The sequence below is a fragment of the Saccoglossus kowalevskii genome, chromosome 6 (genome assembly GCF_978046115.1).
Source record: "Saccoglossus kowalevskii chromosome 6, keSacKowa6.1, whole genome shotgun sequence".
Classification (NCBI taxonomy): domain Eukaryota; kingdom Metazoa; phylum Hemichordata; class Enteropneusta; family Harrimaniidae; genus Saccoglossus; species Saccoglossus kowalevskii.
In genome coordinates, this window is record NC_140646.1 from 40,917,215 (window position 1) to 40,932,216 (window position 15,002).

The 15,002-nt window shown below is 40.0% G+C and overlaps 1 protein-coding gene across 1 annotated transcript; it reads left to right on the forward strand.

The window, feature by feature from the left end:
• The first annotated feature begins 467 nt into the window (after positions 1–467).
• Positions 468–3,138, forward strand: LOC100378503 (uncharacterized). The gene is made up of 2 exons (XM_002731230.4): positions 468–584; positions 2,019–3,138. The coding sequence occupies exon 2, from the start codon at positions 2,024–2,026 to the stop codon at positions 2,987–2,989; it is 966 nt and encodes a 321-aa protein (XP_002731276.1). The 5' UTR covers positions 468–584; positions 2,019–2,023; the 3' UTR covers positions 2,990–3,138.
• The last annotated feature ends 11,864 nt before the right edge of the window (positions 3,139–15,002 follow it).

Genomic DNA, 15,002 nt, shown 5'->3' on the forward strand with positions numbered 1-15,002 from the left:
CTTCGATATCAAAGAAGGGTTCCTTATAAGAAGGTGTGATATTAGTCTGACTGGGCCAAATTGTTATATTGATGTTTAATATTGTATTTCAATTTCTATGTTGGTAAAGGAATGGTATATGCACTTCACTAACATTTTACGATCATTTGATTTGAGCGTGAGATATACTAGTACATCGTTTCAAAACCCCACCTGCAACGTGTTTTCGTTTTAAAATGTACACACTACTTCAATAATCCATATGATGATTTAAAAAGCTATGTTTTTTGCTCTCGCTGTAACGTGTGTCAATAGAGTAACCCGTTACGCCCCCTGTACCGCGCACAAATACACCCATTTACAATCAAAGCAATGGTCAGCTGTTACCGTAAAAATCCCTTCTCCTGTTTGTCATCGAGGCAACACGTGTTGCAGTTCTCTTTTAAAGCTTTAAAAAGATCGTTACTCACCGAGAAGCAAAACATTGAATGCAAAGGCAGAGTCGTAGCAACTCTGTCCATTCTCATTAACTCGGCCACAGTGTTTTGAGTTGCGCCGTGCTATATCTGTGTGATCCGTCCTCACGCCACCGAAAAGACAATAAGGTAAGATTTGTTTATTTATTTGTGTTTGTCGTTTCAGTCTGATGTTAATAGTAAGTACTTTTTTATTTTCAGTCTAATATGGCATTTTATTGGCATGTTTTTGAAAACAGTGTTCTATTCTTATTTACATTGACGATGACGTGCAACAAGTGTTTGAGTCACATTAAACGAAATTGAATGCTTGCCTTCCCTAATTGTTATTAAATGTAATAGTTAAACAAAACTTCACAAAACTTCAAATGCACACAGTTTGGTCGTCAGTGAACGATAATGACATATAACAAATTTTATCATTAGCTCAGCGTTTAAATTATGACATCTAAGTTGAAAAATTAGCGTACATAAAAATCATAGCTGTTACACTACTGACGATGTTAGTTTTAGAAGATTTAAAAAACGTTTAAAGCCAGTGATGGCGTTTGTTATCTCGATAATTTAACATTTAACTCGACATAGACAACAACTCGCATTGTATTTTTTTAAGTCGCGACACTTATGAAATGCCGGTGATAATAATGTACAAAATACGTCACGCACCTAAATGCATGATTTTAGTTTTATCACCGCAATTAACATCGCGGCCACATTTGATATGCAGCTCACGACCATGATGATTGTTACCTATTATGTAAAACGCGACAGCATTCGTCGGATTTATTTGCGGCCTTTCAACAGATAATTAATCAGACTTTGCGTCATTTTAATGGCCGAAAAAAACACCACAAAACTACACACATGAGACACTATTATTTACGTACAACATATTTTCATATTTTCACATTATCATTTCCGAACAAAAAATTACGCGTACGGCTGTATCATTTTATTTTACGAGGAAGGTCGATTGTAGCAATTGCAACTATAATACGGTAAAAATATCTAACCCTTCATGCTGGCGAGGGTTTCATGCAAAAAACACTAATCACGACTCGGTTTGGGGTTAGGAGCCTGCGTCAATATAATCCATGTCGATGGTCGTAAAGTCAGTGCATCGATGCGAATCGAGGAAACAGTTGTTTAATTGAGAAAGGATAAACGCTTGGGCGTCAGCAAGTTAGTGGGCCCATGGGACGACAGGCACATAGTTATCGCTACTAATAACTACTCTATGCCTTATACGGCATGTGTGAACGATTAAACATTTAAAGTGTAACATCTTGCTTTAGACTAAAATCGTTAGTCACATTAATATTATTCAACATTCTTAAAAAATAATATTGCAATAAAAACACATTCCCTCTTAATCTTATCGTTAAATTTAATGGATTAATCACCAGCTTCGCGCGTTCTGTTGACATGTTTGCTGGGAAGGCGTGGTCTTTTAACTACATTTATAGACAGTTATGATTTTATTCAAAAACCCAGTCTACAGAGATTAAAACACAAATACCAGAATATTAAAATTTACTAATTTCGTTTTTGTTTTATATTTAGGTAAGATGAACGTGTTCCATTACCGCCATGCTCCCCCACCGCTTCAAATGTGTTCTACAGTTGGGTGTGCCGACACATGCAAGAGACCACCGCAGCTTATCATTCCAAAGATACCGCTAAGAATTATGGGAATACCCCGACTACCCGAACGACCACCATTGCCGGCGCCGGCAATCACAAAACATCTTCAAGTTGGCGAAGTCGACAAAACCTTCGAGGAACATCTGTTCGAGCTGATACGTCGACGGGTCATGTACACACGTGGCAAAATAAGCAGCCACTACAAATGTGAAGGATGCGAGAAAAGTTTCACCAATTTGTCGACATTGACTCGGCATCGACGAATCCATACCGGCGAGCGGCCATACCAATGCGACGTTTGTGAGAAGGCCTTCACCCGGTTAGATTATCTTCAAGCCCATCGCCGCATCCACAGCAAGGAGAAGCCATACAGATGCAATATTTGCGAAAAGACTTTTACCAATCCTTCGAATTTGCAACGCCATTCCAGAACTCATACAGGTGAGCGGCCGTACAAGTGCGACGCCTGCGACAAGACGTTCACTCAACCAGCACACTTACGATCACACCGAAGAATACATAACGGCGAGAAGCCTTACACTTGCAAAATGTGTGAGAAGACCTTCACGTTTCCGTCTAACTTGCAACGGCACTGGAAAATCCACACAGGGGAACGTCCTTACCAATGCGATGTTTGCGGGAAAAAGTTTATTCAACTGGCCCACCTGCAGTCGCACACGCGAATTCATACCGGAGAGAAACCACTGCAGTGCGACCTCTGCGGTAAACGATTTGCCCACTACGGCTCGCTAAAATACCACAAAACGAAACACGGCAGTGCATGTACAACGCGGCCCATTCAAAATACGGCGTTTGACAAAGAAATTGACGACGAACATGAAGCAGATGAGCACAGAATGGAAGACGATATCGACGTGGAGGAAGATTAGACGTTACGTGTAGATATTAAAACCGCGCCCCTGTGCTGTCAAATCCATACATCTGAACTAAATAGAGATGACGGTCCACGCGATGTGCAGTTATTCTGCTTTCAATCCCACCCAATTCAATATAAACATCAATTATATACAATTAACAATATTCCTCAATTTTATTTTTTTGTTCCTTAGATTTTTTTAATAATAATGTCAGTTGGATATTTTTGCTCAGTTCTTCCCACATTGCAGACACGCACGCTTGGTGAGACACGCACACTTGGCGAGAAATTGAATCGTCTACAACTTTAATTAGTGTGTATATGGGACTAACTTATATGTCAGATAAAAAAAAAAAGATTTGTTTCTGGTCCAAAGCCTCACCAAAAAAAACACCAAACCGAACAAACGAAGCCGTTATGCGATTTTTTTCTTTTGTTATGAAACAACAACAAGATGACGCGCGCCGACCAGAGATAGAACTGATTTTTATTTTGGCCTAATATTATGTTTGCCAATGGTGTTCCTATACTTGTGTTCCAACAGTGTATATACAAATTCGGGTTATTAATAAATTATGTTACCATACATATGATCTTTTATGATACCTCAGTCTATGTTGTATTATATTTACTCTGCACGGGTTTATGTCGATGCATGTATTGTCAGAACTAATTTAAATACACACATATATATTAAATAATCTTTGATGAAATATATTGTTGCTCCATTTTAATGTGCAATTTGATTTAGCCTTCAAAACGGTCAATAATGAAGTCACCGTCACAAAACTATCTAAACATAGTGTCTACAAAATGACCGTTGACAGTTGTTACGCTGTTTTCGAAATTTGAAAATTAATGATAATTTCCCGGGAATCAAAATTAAAAACTACTACACTTTGCCCAAATATTACATGCCGGCCCATTCAACACGTCGTTTGCGTATCACCCATCCATATATCCCAGGGTAGGGTGAACTTTACCCCCCCCCCCCCGAACAATGCCGTTACTATAAGTCACGCCCTCTATTGACGACGCGCTACGTAACGTAAATGCTTATAAGGGCGGCGTTTAATTATGATGGTGTATAATCAATAGGACCCATCAAATAAAAAAAAAAAAGCACGAACGGAAACGAATCTTCGCACATTTACCAAGGTAATGTCAACGAGAAATGGTCATGAATTTTAATAATGAGCATTAGGGTATCGGTGAGATGGAAGTATGATACCTCCGCTCAGTCATGTGATTAGCGTTTTCATATTCCTATCTTGTGTATCGAAAACGAGTTGGGAACGAGTGTGGGGTTAATGCGATGCCGCTGCCAACCCGTACTCTGTGTGACAAATAATGAGACATCTAAACTTATCTGGTGAAAGTCAAATTTAAACACAAAGTAATCACGGTAAGCAATCCAACAAAACAGTATTTTTGTAAATAATATTTGTTATTATATCTGTCATCGTAACGCGTTAAGTTAAAGCGTGTCGCAAGTTACCACCGTAATCGTCCTCTGCGCGTCGGTCGATACTTTCGCTGTACTGTCTTCGTGCATACTTTGCAGTATCCTCGTAATAACCTCATATTCATTTATAGCAAAGGAACTACTAGCAGATCTTAATCAGTGTTAGGCGAACTCCCTAGATGAGTATACTGTAATCCGTGTCTTAATCAGTGTTAGGTGAACTTCCTAGATGAGTATACTGTAATCCGTATCTTAATCAGTGTTAGGTGAACTCCATAGATGAGTATACTGTAATCCGTATCTTAATCAGTGTTAGGTGAACTCCATAGATGAGTATACTGTAATCCGTATCTTAATCAGTGTTAGGTGAACTCCATAGATGAGTATACTGTAGTCCGTATCTTAATCAGTGTTAGGTGAACTCCATAGATGAGTATACTGTAATCCGTATCTTAATCAGTGTTAGGTGAACTTCCTCGATGAGTATACTGTAATCCGTATCTTAATCAGTGTTAGGTGAACTTCCTAGATGAGTATACTGTAATCCGTATCTTAATCAGTGTTAGGTGAACTCCCTAGATGAGTATACTGTAATCCGTATCTTAATCAGTGTTAGGTGAACTTCCTAGATGAGTATACTGTAATCCGGGTCATAATCAGTGTTAGGTGAACTTCCTAGATGAGTATACTGTAATCCGGGTCATAATCAGTGTTAGGTGAACTTCCTAGATGAGTATACTGTAGTCTGTATCTTAATCAGTGTTAGGCGAACTCCCTAGATGAGTATACTGTAATCCGTATCTTAATCAGTGTTAGGTGAACTTCCTAGATGAGTATACGGTATTCCGTATCTTAATCAGTGTTAGGTGAACTTCCTAGATGAGTATACTGTAATCCGGGTCATAATCAGTGTTAGGCGAACTTCCTAGATGAGTATACTGTAATCCGTATCTTAATCAGTGTTAGGTGAACTCCCTAGATGAGTATACTGTAATCCGTATCTTAATCAGTGTTAGGTGAACTTCCTAGATGAGTATACTGTAATCCGTGTCTTAATCAGTGTTAGGTGAACTTCCTAGATGAGTATACTGTAATCCGTATCTTAATCAGTGTTAGGTGAACTTCCTAGATGAGTATACTGTAATCCGTATCTTAATCAGTGTTAGGTGAACTTCCTAGATGAGTATACTGTAATCCGTGTCTTAATCAGTGTTAGGTGAACTTCCTAGATGAGTATACTGTAATCCGGGTCAGTGTTAGATGGGGTTCAAGTTGGTGGGTGCATTATATTTCTTGTCGCGTGCATGTTTTGCATTTACAGAAACACCTTCGCCGTGTGTAGGTGGCTTCTTAATGTAATTACACTAATGTCTCGGAAGATTCTGTATTTGCACGAGGGACACTTGGACACGCTTTACATCGATTGAATATATCACTCCGCTTGTTAAATGACATGATCCTCGTTATGAACACCACAGCGACTGTGGTTGTATGCACAATGCCATATGCTTATTGATATGCAAGTAAGGATGTTGGTGGGAAACAAGCAAGACCAGGAAAATCACTAAAAATAACATTAAACTATACGATTATAGATAGATTATCATTATTTTGTAATAATCTGGTAATTGCGCACTTTGTTCGTAACAGGAGCCCATACTGGCATTGTCTCGGTGCAGAATTCGTTGACTTATCGCATATGTTTTACTTGGAATATTCTCTTCCGAACCATTGTGCAACCCAGCCCCATCGGCGCCAACGATTAGTAACGAATGCTTGTGTGCACCATTGATCTCGATATGAATACAGATTGTTGTATTGATATTTCGGAGATGTGTCTTGTCGAAAGTCATATCTGTAATTGAGTGAGTATCAATTTAAAAAGAAATAATTCGCGCTATTTAAACCCGCTAAGGAGCCACTAAGAACTTCTATTTGATAATCAATATATATTGAGCATGTTGCTGAATGGTGCATTTAGGACTCCATTGTGCATAACGAATATATCAGACGGTCGCACTTACTACTAGTATTTCATTCGACATAAAAGCATATGGCGCCTTTAAATAAACCGCCTATAATTATTAGAAATAACTAAATATATGGTTAACTAGCATTAAATTAATATAATACGTATTCACACATTTACTAGAGATAGGATATGTTCCCGCCCAGCAAAAACTGACGAGCGGGTACTTGTTTTGAAGTCCATAATCTCCCATCAATGAGACAGTATAGTGTAACACATTTCACTTCCATTCACACTGACAATTTTATTCCATTTTAAAACATATCTGTGCTTACGTGCGCATGACAGTCGCGCCGGTTAATATAACGCTGGTTCGATTTGGCAACTCATATTTACATTTTCCGTAACCGGTTCTTTTTCTTATTTGCCACTGACCCTTGTGACGAATCAACGTGTTTGTAAAAAAAAAATAACTACTAGTATATCGAGTAAGGTCAGTATCGTAATAAATAGCTAGGATGTGAACGTAGCGTCACTCATCGGCATTAAAATACATAACACCCCTACTCGTTATATGGGATTTGTTTGTTCGCATTGCCATTTAAAAAGCACAATTTGATACCGCACACAGCTGTGCACTAAGCTCACAACCATGCCGATGCCGACATGAAAAAGATCCCATCTTTTGTTATCCACATTTAGTCGAATTAAAAACACCTTGCTACTACTAGTACCCCGTGATACACGCTGCAACGACAATCTTTGTTTATTTAATCGAGCGAAAATTCTAATACCTAATCCTGTTTTTATTATGGGATTTTTCCAATTGTGCATGGATAAACGGAAAAGGGGTTTAATACCAGGCGCAATTTTTTCACCACCCCGACGCACGTCGAGGTGCTGTCAAGATTACAGGCGAGCTGCAAAAAAAAAAGTACGCAGGGTGACAAAAAATGAGTATAAGAGTTAATTGAATAAGACCGCTCTATCGTTATCTCTCTCACACTCTCATGCTTGATCTCGGTATATATTGCCGGGGTTTGTGAGTTATCGCCCGACACACTCTTGTATTAAACACGTATTTACCTATGAGATTTGTCGTAACCAACAGATACAGTATATCACACGTATTACGTGATGTGATGACGTACTGGTAATTGTCTAGTATAAAACCAATTACGAGTTTTTGAAATTGGGAAGGCATATAATGTACTTGTTCTATTCGAAGCGAGTATCAATAAAGTTGCTATTATAATACGCGTGGTCGTAGGTAGCACCGCGATGTGTTCGATATGGGTATCCTAGCTACAACGAGTGTAAAATAACGTGAAGTGCATCTATTACTGCACAGTATTCAACTACGCAAAGTGTATTTGTAGCTAATTTAGATAATCATTAATTTCACTAATTCAAGATGAAAGCAAATAAAAAAATAACCTCACAATCATATTGTTGGCACTTTTGATAATTGTTATCGTAGGGACGAACATATCCCGCCAAAATAACGGTGAATAATGTTTATGTATTTTTTTTACAATTTCCTAGTTAAGTTGTCAATTTATGACAACAAATATGGCAAAAACGATTTGAGTGTTTTGTGGAAGTCACAAAAGTGCACTTTTGCATTCAAAAGAATCGGACTATTAAATATGTCATTTAAAACAAATTACCAAACATAAACTCAGAGCATAAATAAAATACGGGGCTGTCCTTGACTTTTGATGTCGAATCGGACGGTGACAGGTAACATTTCAGGATTAATAATAAGAAACGAAATACAATAAATATCAGTCATGTTGTAGGAATGTTATCAATCACTGCAAGTGATCAGCGGAGTCCGGCAAACATGAAATTGAGATAAAAGCGCCCTCAGCGATATTCACATCGAAAAGTAAACCACAGTACAACCATGGACAGAATACCACCCATACGAGAACCACAGTACAACCATGAACAATATAACCACTCATATTACAACCACAGTACAACCACGGACAGTATAACCACTCATACTACAGTCACAGTACAACCATGGACAGTATAACAACCCATACTACAGTCACAGTACAACCATGTCAGTAATAATAATAATAATAATAATAATAATAATAATAATAATAATAATAATAATAATAATAATAATAATAATAATATTTATTAAGCCTTCGGAACGACAGTATAACCACCCATACTACAGTCACAGTACAACCATAAACAATATAACCACCCATACTACAGTCACAGTACAACCATTAACAATATAACCACCCATACTACAGTCACAGTACAACCATAAACGATATAACCACCCATACTACAAGCACAGTACAGCCACGGACAGTATAACCACCCACACTACAGTCACAGTAAAACCACGGACAGTATAACCACCCATACTACAGTCACAGTACAACCACGGACAGTATAACCACCCATACTACAGTCACAGTACAGCCACGGACAGTATAACAACCCATACTACAGTCACAGTACAACCATGGACAGTATAACCACCCATACTACAGTCACAGTACAGCCATGGACAGTATAACCACCCATACTACAGTCACAGTACAACCACGGACAGTATAACCACCCATACTACAGTCACAGTACAACCATGGACAGCAATAATAATAATAATAATAATAATAATAATAATATTTATTAGGTCTTCGGAACGACAGTATAACCACCCATACTACAACCACAGTACAACCATGAACAGTATAACCACCCATACGAGAACCACAGTACAACCATGAACAATATAACCACTCATATTACAACCACAGTACAACCACGGACAGTATAACCACTCATACTACAGTCACAGTACAACCACGGACAGTATAACCACCCATACTACAACCACAGTACAACCACGGACAGTATAACCACCCATACTACAATCACAGTACAACCATGGACAGTATAGCCACCCATACTACAACCACAGTACAAACACGGACAGTATAATCACCCATACCACAACCACAGTACAACCACGGACAGTATAACCACCCATACTACAACGACAGTACAACCACGGACAGTATAATCACCCATACTACAGTCACAGTACAGCCACGGACAGTATAACCACCCATACTACAACCACAGTACAACCACGGACAGTATAACCACCCATACTACAACCACAGTACAACCACGGACAGTATAATCACCCATACTACAGTCACAGTACAACCACGGACAGTATAACCACCCATACTACAGTCACAGTACAACCATGGACAGTATAACCACCCATACTACAACCACAGTACAATCATGGACAGAAGAACCACCCATACTACAGTCACAGTACAAACATTAACAATATAACAACCCATACTACAGTCACAGTCACAGTACAACCACGGACAGTATAACCACCCATACTACAGTCAAAGTACAACCATGGACAGTATAGCCACTCATACTACAGTCACAATACAACCACGGACAGTATAACCACCCATTCTACAGTCACAGTACAGCCACGGACAGTATAACCACCCATACTACAACCACAGTACAACCACGGACAGTATAACCACCCATACTACAACCACAGTACAACCATGGACAGTATAACCACCCATACTACAGTCACAGTACAACCATTAACAATATAACCACCCATACTACAGTCACAGTACAACCATAAACAATATAACCACCCATACTACAACTACAGTACAATCACGGACAGTATAACCACCCATACTACAGTCACAGTACAACCATGGACAGAAGAACCACCCATACTAGTCACAGTACAACCATAAACAATATAACCACCCATACTACAACCACAGTACAACCACGGACAGTATAACCACCCATACTACAACCACAGTACAACCACGGACAGTATAACCACCCATACTACAGTCACAGTACAGACACGGACAGTATAACCACCCACTACAACCACAGTACAACCACAGACAGTATAACCACCCATACTACAACCACAGAACAACCATGGACAGTATAACCACCCATACTACAGTCACAGTACAACCATTAACAATATAACCACCCATACTACAGTCACAGTACAACCATAAACAACATAACCACGCATACTACAACTACAGTACAATCACGGACAGTATAACCACCCATACCACAACCACAGTACAACCATGGACAGTGTAACCACCCATACTACAGTCACAGTACAACCACGGACAGTATAACCACCCATACTACAACCACAGTACAATCATGGACAGAAGAACCACCCATACTACAGTCACAGTACAACCATTAACAATATAACCACCCATACTACAGTGACAGTCAAGGTACAACCATGGACAGTATAGCCACTCATACTACAGTCACAGTACAACCAGGGACAGTATAACCACCCATACTACAGTCACAGTACAGACACGGACAGTATAACCACCCATACTACAACCACAGTACAACCACGGACAGTATAACCACCCATACTACAACCACAGTACAACCATGGACAGTATAACCACCCATACTACAGTTACAGTACAACCATTAACAATATAACCACCCATACTACAGTCACAGTACAACCATAAACAATATAACCACCCATACTACAACTACAGTACAATCACGGACAGTATAACCACCCATACCACAACCACAGTACAACCATGGACAGTGTAACCACCCATACTACAGTCACAGTACAACCACGGACAATATAACCACCCATACTACAACCACAGTACAACCATGGACAGTATAACCACCCATACAACAGTCACAGTACAACCATGGACAGAAGAACCACCCATACTACAGTCACAGTACAACCATAAACAATATAACCACCCATACTACAACCACAGTACAACCACGGACAGTATAACCAGCCACACTATAGTTACAGTACAACCATTAACAATATAACCACCCATACTACAGTCACAGTACAACCACGGACAATATAACCACCCATACTACAACCACAGTACAACCATGGACAGTATAACCACCCATACAACAGTCACAGTACAACCATGGACAGAAGAACCACCCATGCTACAGTCACAGTACAACCACAAACAATATAACCACCCATACTACAACCACAGTACAACCATGGACAGTATAACCACCCATACTACAGTCACAGTACAACCATGGACAGTATAACCACCCATACTACAACCACAGTACAATCATGGACAGAAGAACCACCCATACTACAGTCACAGTACAACCATTAACAATATAACCACCCATACTACAGTCACAGTACAGCCACGGACAGTATAACCACACATACTACAACCAAAGTACAACCACGGACAGTATAACCACCCATACTACAACCATGGACAGTATAACCACCCATACTACAGTCACAGTACAACCATTAACAATATAACCACCCATACTACAGTCACAGTACAACCATAAACAATATAACCACCCATACTACAACCACAGTACAACCATGGACAGTGTAACCACCCATACTACAACCACAGTACAACCATGGACAGTATAACCACCCATACTACAGTCACAGTACAACCATGGACAGAAGAACTACCCATACTACAGTCACAGTACAACCATAAACAATATAACCACCCATACTACAACCACAGTACAACCACAGACAGTATAACCACCCATACTACAGTCACGGTACAACCATGGACAGAAGAACCACCCATACTACAGTCACAGTACAACCATAAACAATATAACCACCCATACTACAACCACAGTACAAGCACGGACAGTATAACCAGCCATACTACAGTCACAGTACAACCACAAACAATATAACCAACCATACTACAACCACAATACAACCATGGACAGTATAACCACCCATACTACTGTCACAGTACAACCATGGACAGAAGAACCACCCATACTAGTCACAGTACAACCATAAACAATATAACCACCCATACTACAACCACAGTACAACCACGGACAGTATAACCACCCATACTACAACCACAGTACAACTATGGACAGTATAACCATCCATACTACAGTCACAGTACAACCATGGACAGTATAACCACCCATACTACAACCACAGTACAACTATGGACAGTATAACCATCCATACTACAGTCACAGTACAACCATGGACAGTATAACCACCCATACTACAGTCACAGTACAACCATGGACATTATAACCACCCATACTACAGTCACAGTACAACCATGGACAGTATAACCACCCATACTACAGTCACAGTACAACCATGGACAGAAGAACTACCCATACTACAGTCACAGTACAACCACGGACAGTATAACCACCCATACTACAGTCACAATACAACCATAAACAATATAACCACCCATACTACAACCACAGTACAACCATGGACAGTATAACCACCCATACTACAGTCACAGTACAACCATGGACAGAAGAACCACCCATACTACAGTCACAGTACAACCATAAACAATATAACCACCCATACTACAACCACAGTACAACCATGGACAGTATAACCACCCATACTACAACCACAGTACAACCATGGGCAGTATAACCATCCATACTACAGTCACAGTACAACCATGGACAGTATAACCACCCATACTACAGTCACAGTACAACCATGGACGGTATAACCACCCATACTACAGTCACAGTACCACCATAGACAGTATGACCACCCATACTACAGTCACAGTACAACCATGGACAGTATAACCACCCATACTACAGTCACAGTACAACCATGGACAGAAGAACCACCAATACTACAGTCACAGTACAACCATAAAAAATATAATCACCCATACTACAACCACAGTACAACCATGGAAAGTATAACCATCCATACTACAGTCACAGTACAACCATGGACAGGATAACCACCCATACTACAACCACTGTATAACCACGGACAGTATAATCACCCATACTACAACCACATTACAACCACGGACAGTATAACCACCCATACTACAACCACAGTACAACCACGGACAGTATAATCACCCATACTACAGTCACAATACAGCCACGGACAGTATAACCACCCATACTACAACCACAGTACAACCACGGACAGTATAACCACCCATACTACAGTCACAGTACAACCATGGACAGTATAACCACCCATACTACAACCACAGTACAATCATGGACAGTATAACCACCCATACTACAGTCACAGTACAACCATTAACAATATAACCACCCATACTACAGTCACAGTCACAGTACAACCACGGATAGTATAACCACCCATACTACAGTCACAGTACAACCATGGACATTATAACCACCCATACTACAGTCACAGTACAACCATGGACAGTATAACCACCCATACTACAACCACAGTACAACCACGGACAGTATAATCACACATACTACAACCACAGTACAACCACGGACAGTATAACCACCCATACTACAACCACAGTACAACCACGGACAGTATAATCACCCATACTACAGTCACAGTACAGCCACGGCCAGTATAACCACCCATACTACAACCACAATACAACCACGGACAGTATAATCACCCATACTACAGTCACAGTACAACCATGGACAGAAGAACTACCCATACTACAGTCACAGTACAACCATAAACAATATAACCACCCATACTACAACCACAGTACAACCACGGACAGTATAACCACCCATACTACAGTCACAGTACAACCATGGACAGAAGAACCACCCATACTACAGTCACAGTACAACCATAAACAATATAACCACCCATACTACAACCACAGTACAACCACGGACAGTATAACCAGCCATACTACAACCACAGTACAACCATGGGCAGTATAACCATCCATACTACAGTCACAGTACAACCATGGACAGTATAACCACCCATACTACAGTCACAGTACAACCATGGATGGTATAACCACCCATACTACAGTCACTGTACCACCATAGACAGTATGACCACCCATACTACAGTCACAGTACAACCATGGACAGTATAACCACCCATACTACAGTCACAGTACAACCATGGACAGAAGAACCACCAATACTACAGTCACAGTACAACCATAAAAATATAACCACCCATACTACAACCACAATACAACCATGGAAAGTATAACCATCCATACTACAGTCACAGTACAACCATGGACAGTATAACCACCCATACTACAACCACAGTATAACCACGGACAGTATAATCACCCGTACTACAACCACAGTACAACCACGGACAGTATAACCACCCATACTACAGTCACAGTACAACCATGGACAGAAGAACTACCCATACTACAGTCACAGTACAACCATAAACAATATAATCAACCATACTACAACCACAGTACAACCACGGACAGTATAACCACCCATACTACAGTCACAGTACAACCATAAACAATATAACCACCCATACTACAACCACAGTACAACCATGGACAGTATAACCACCCATAATACAACCACAGTACAACCATGGGCAGTATAACCATCCATACTACAGTCACAGTACAACCATGGACAGTATAACCACCCATACTACAGTCACAGTACAACCATGGACGGTATAACCACCCATACTACAGTCACAGTACCACCATAGACAGT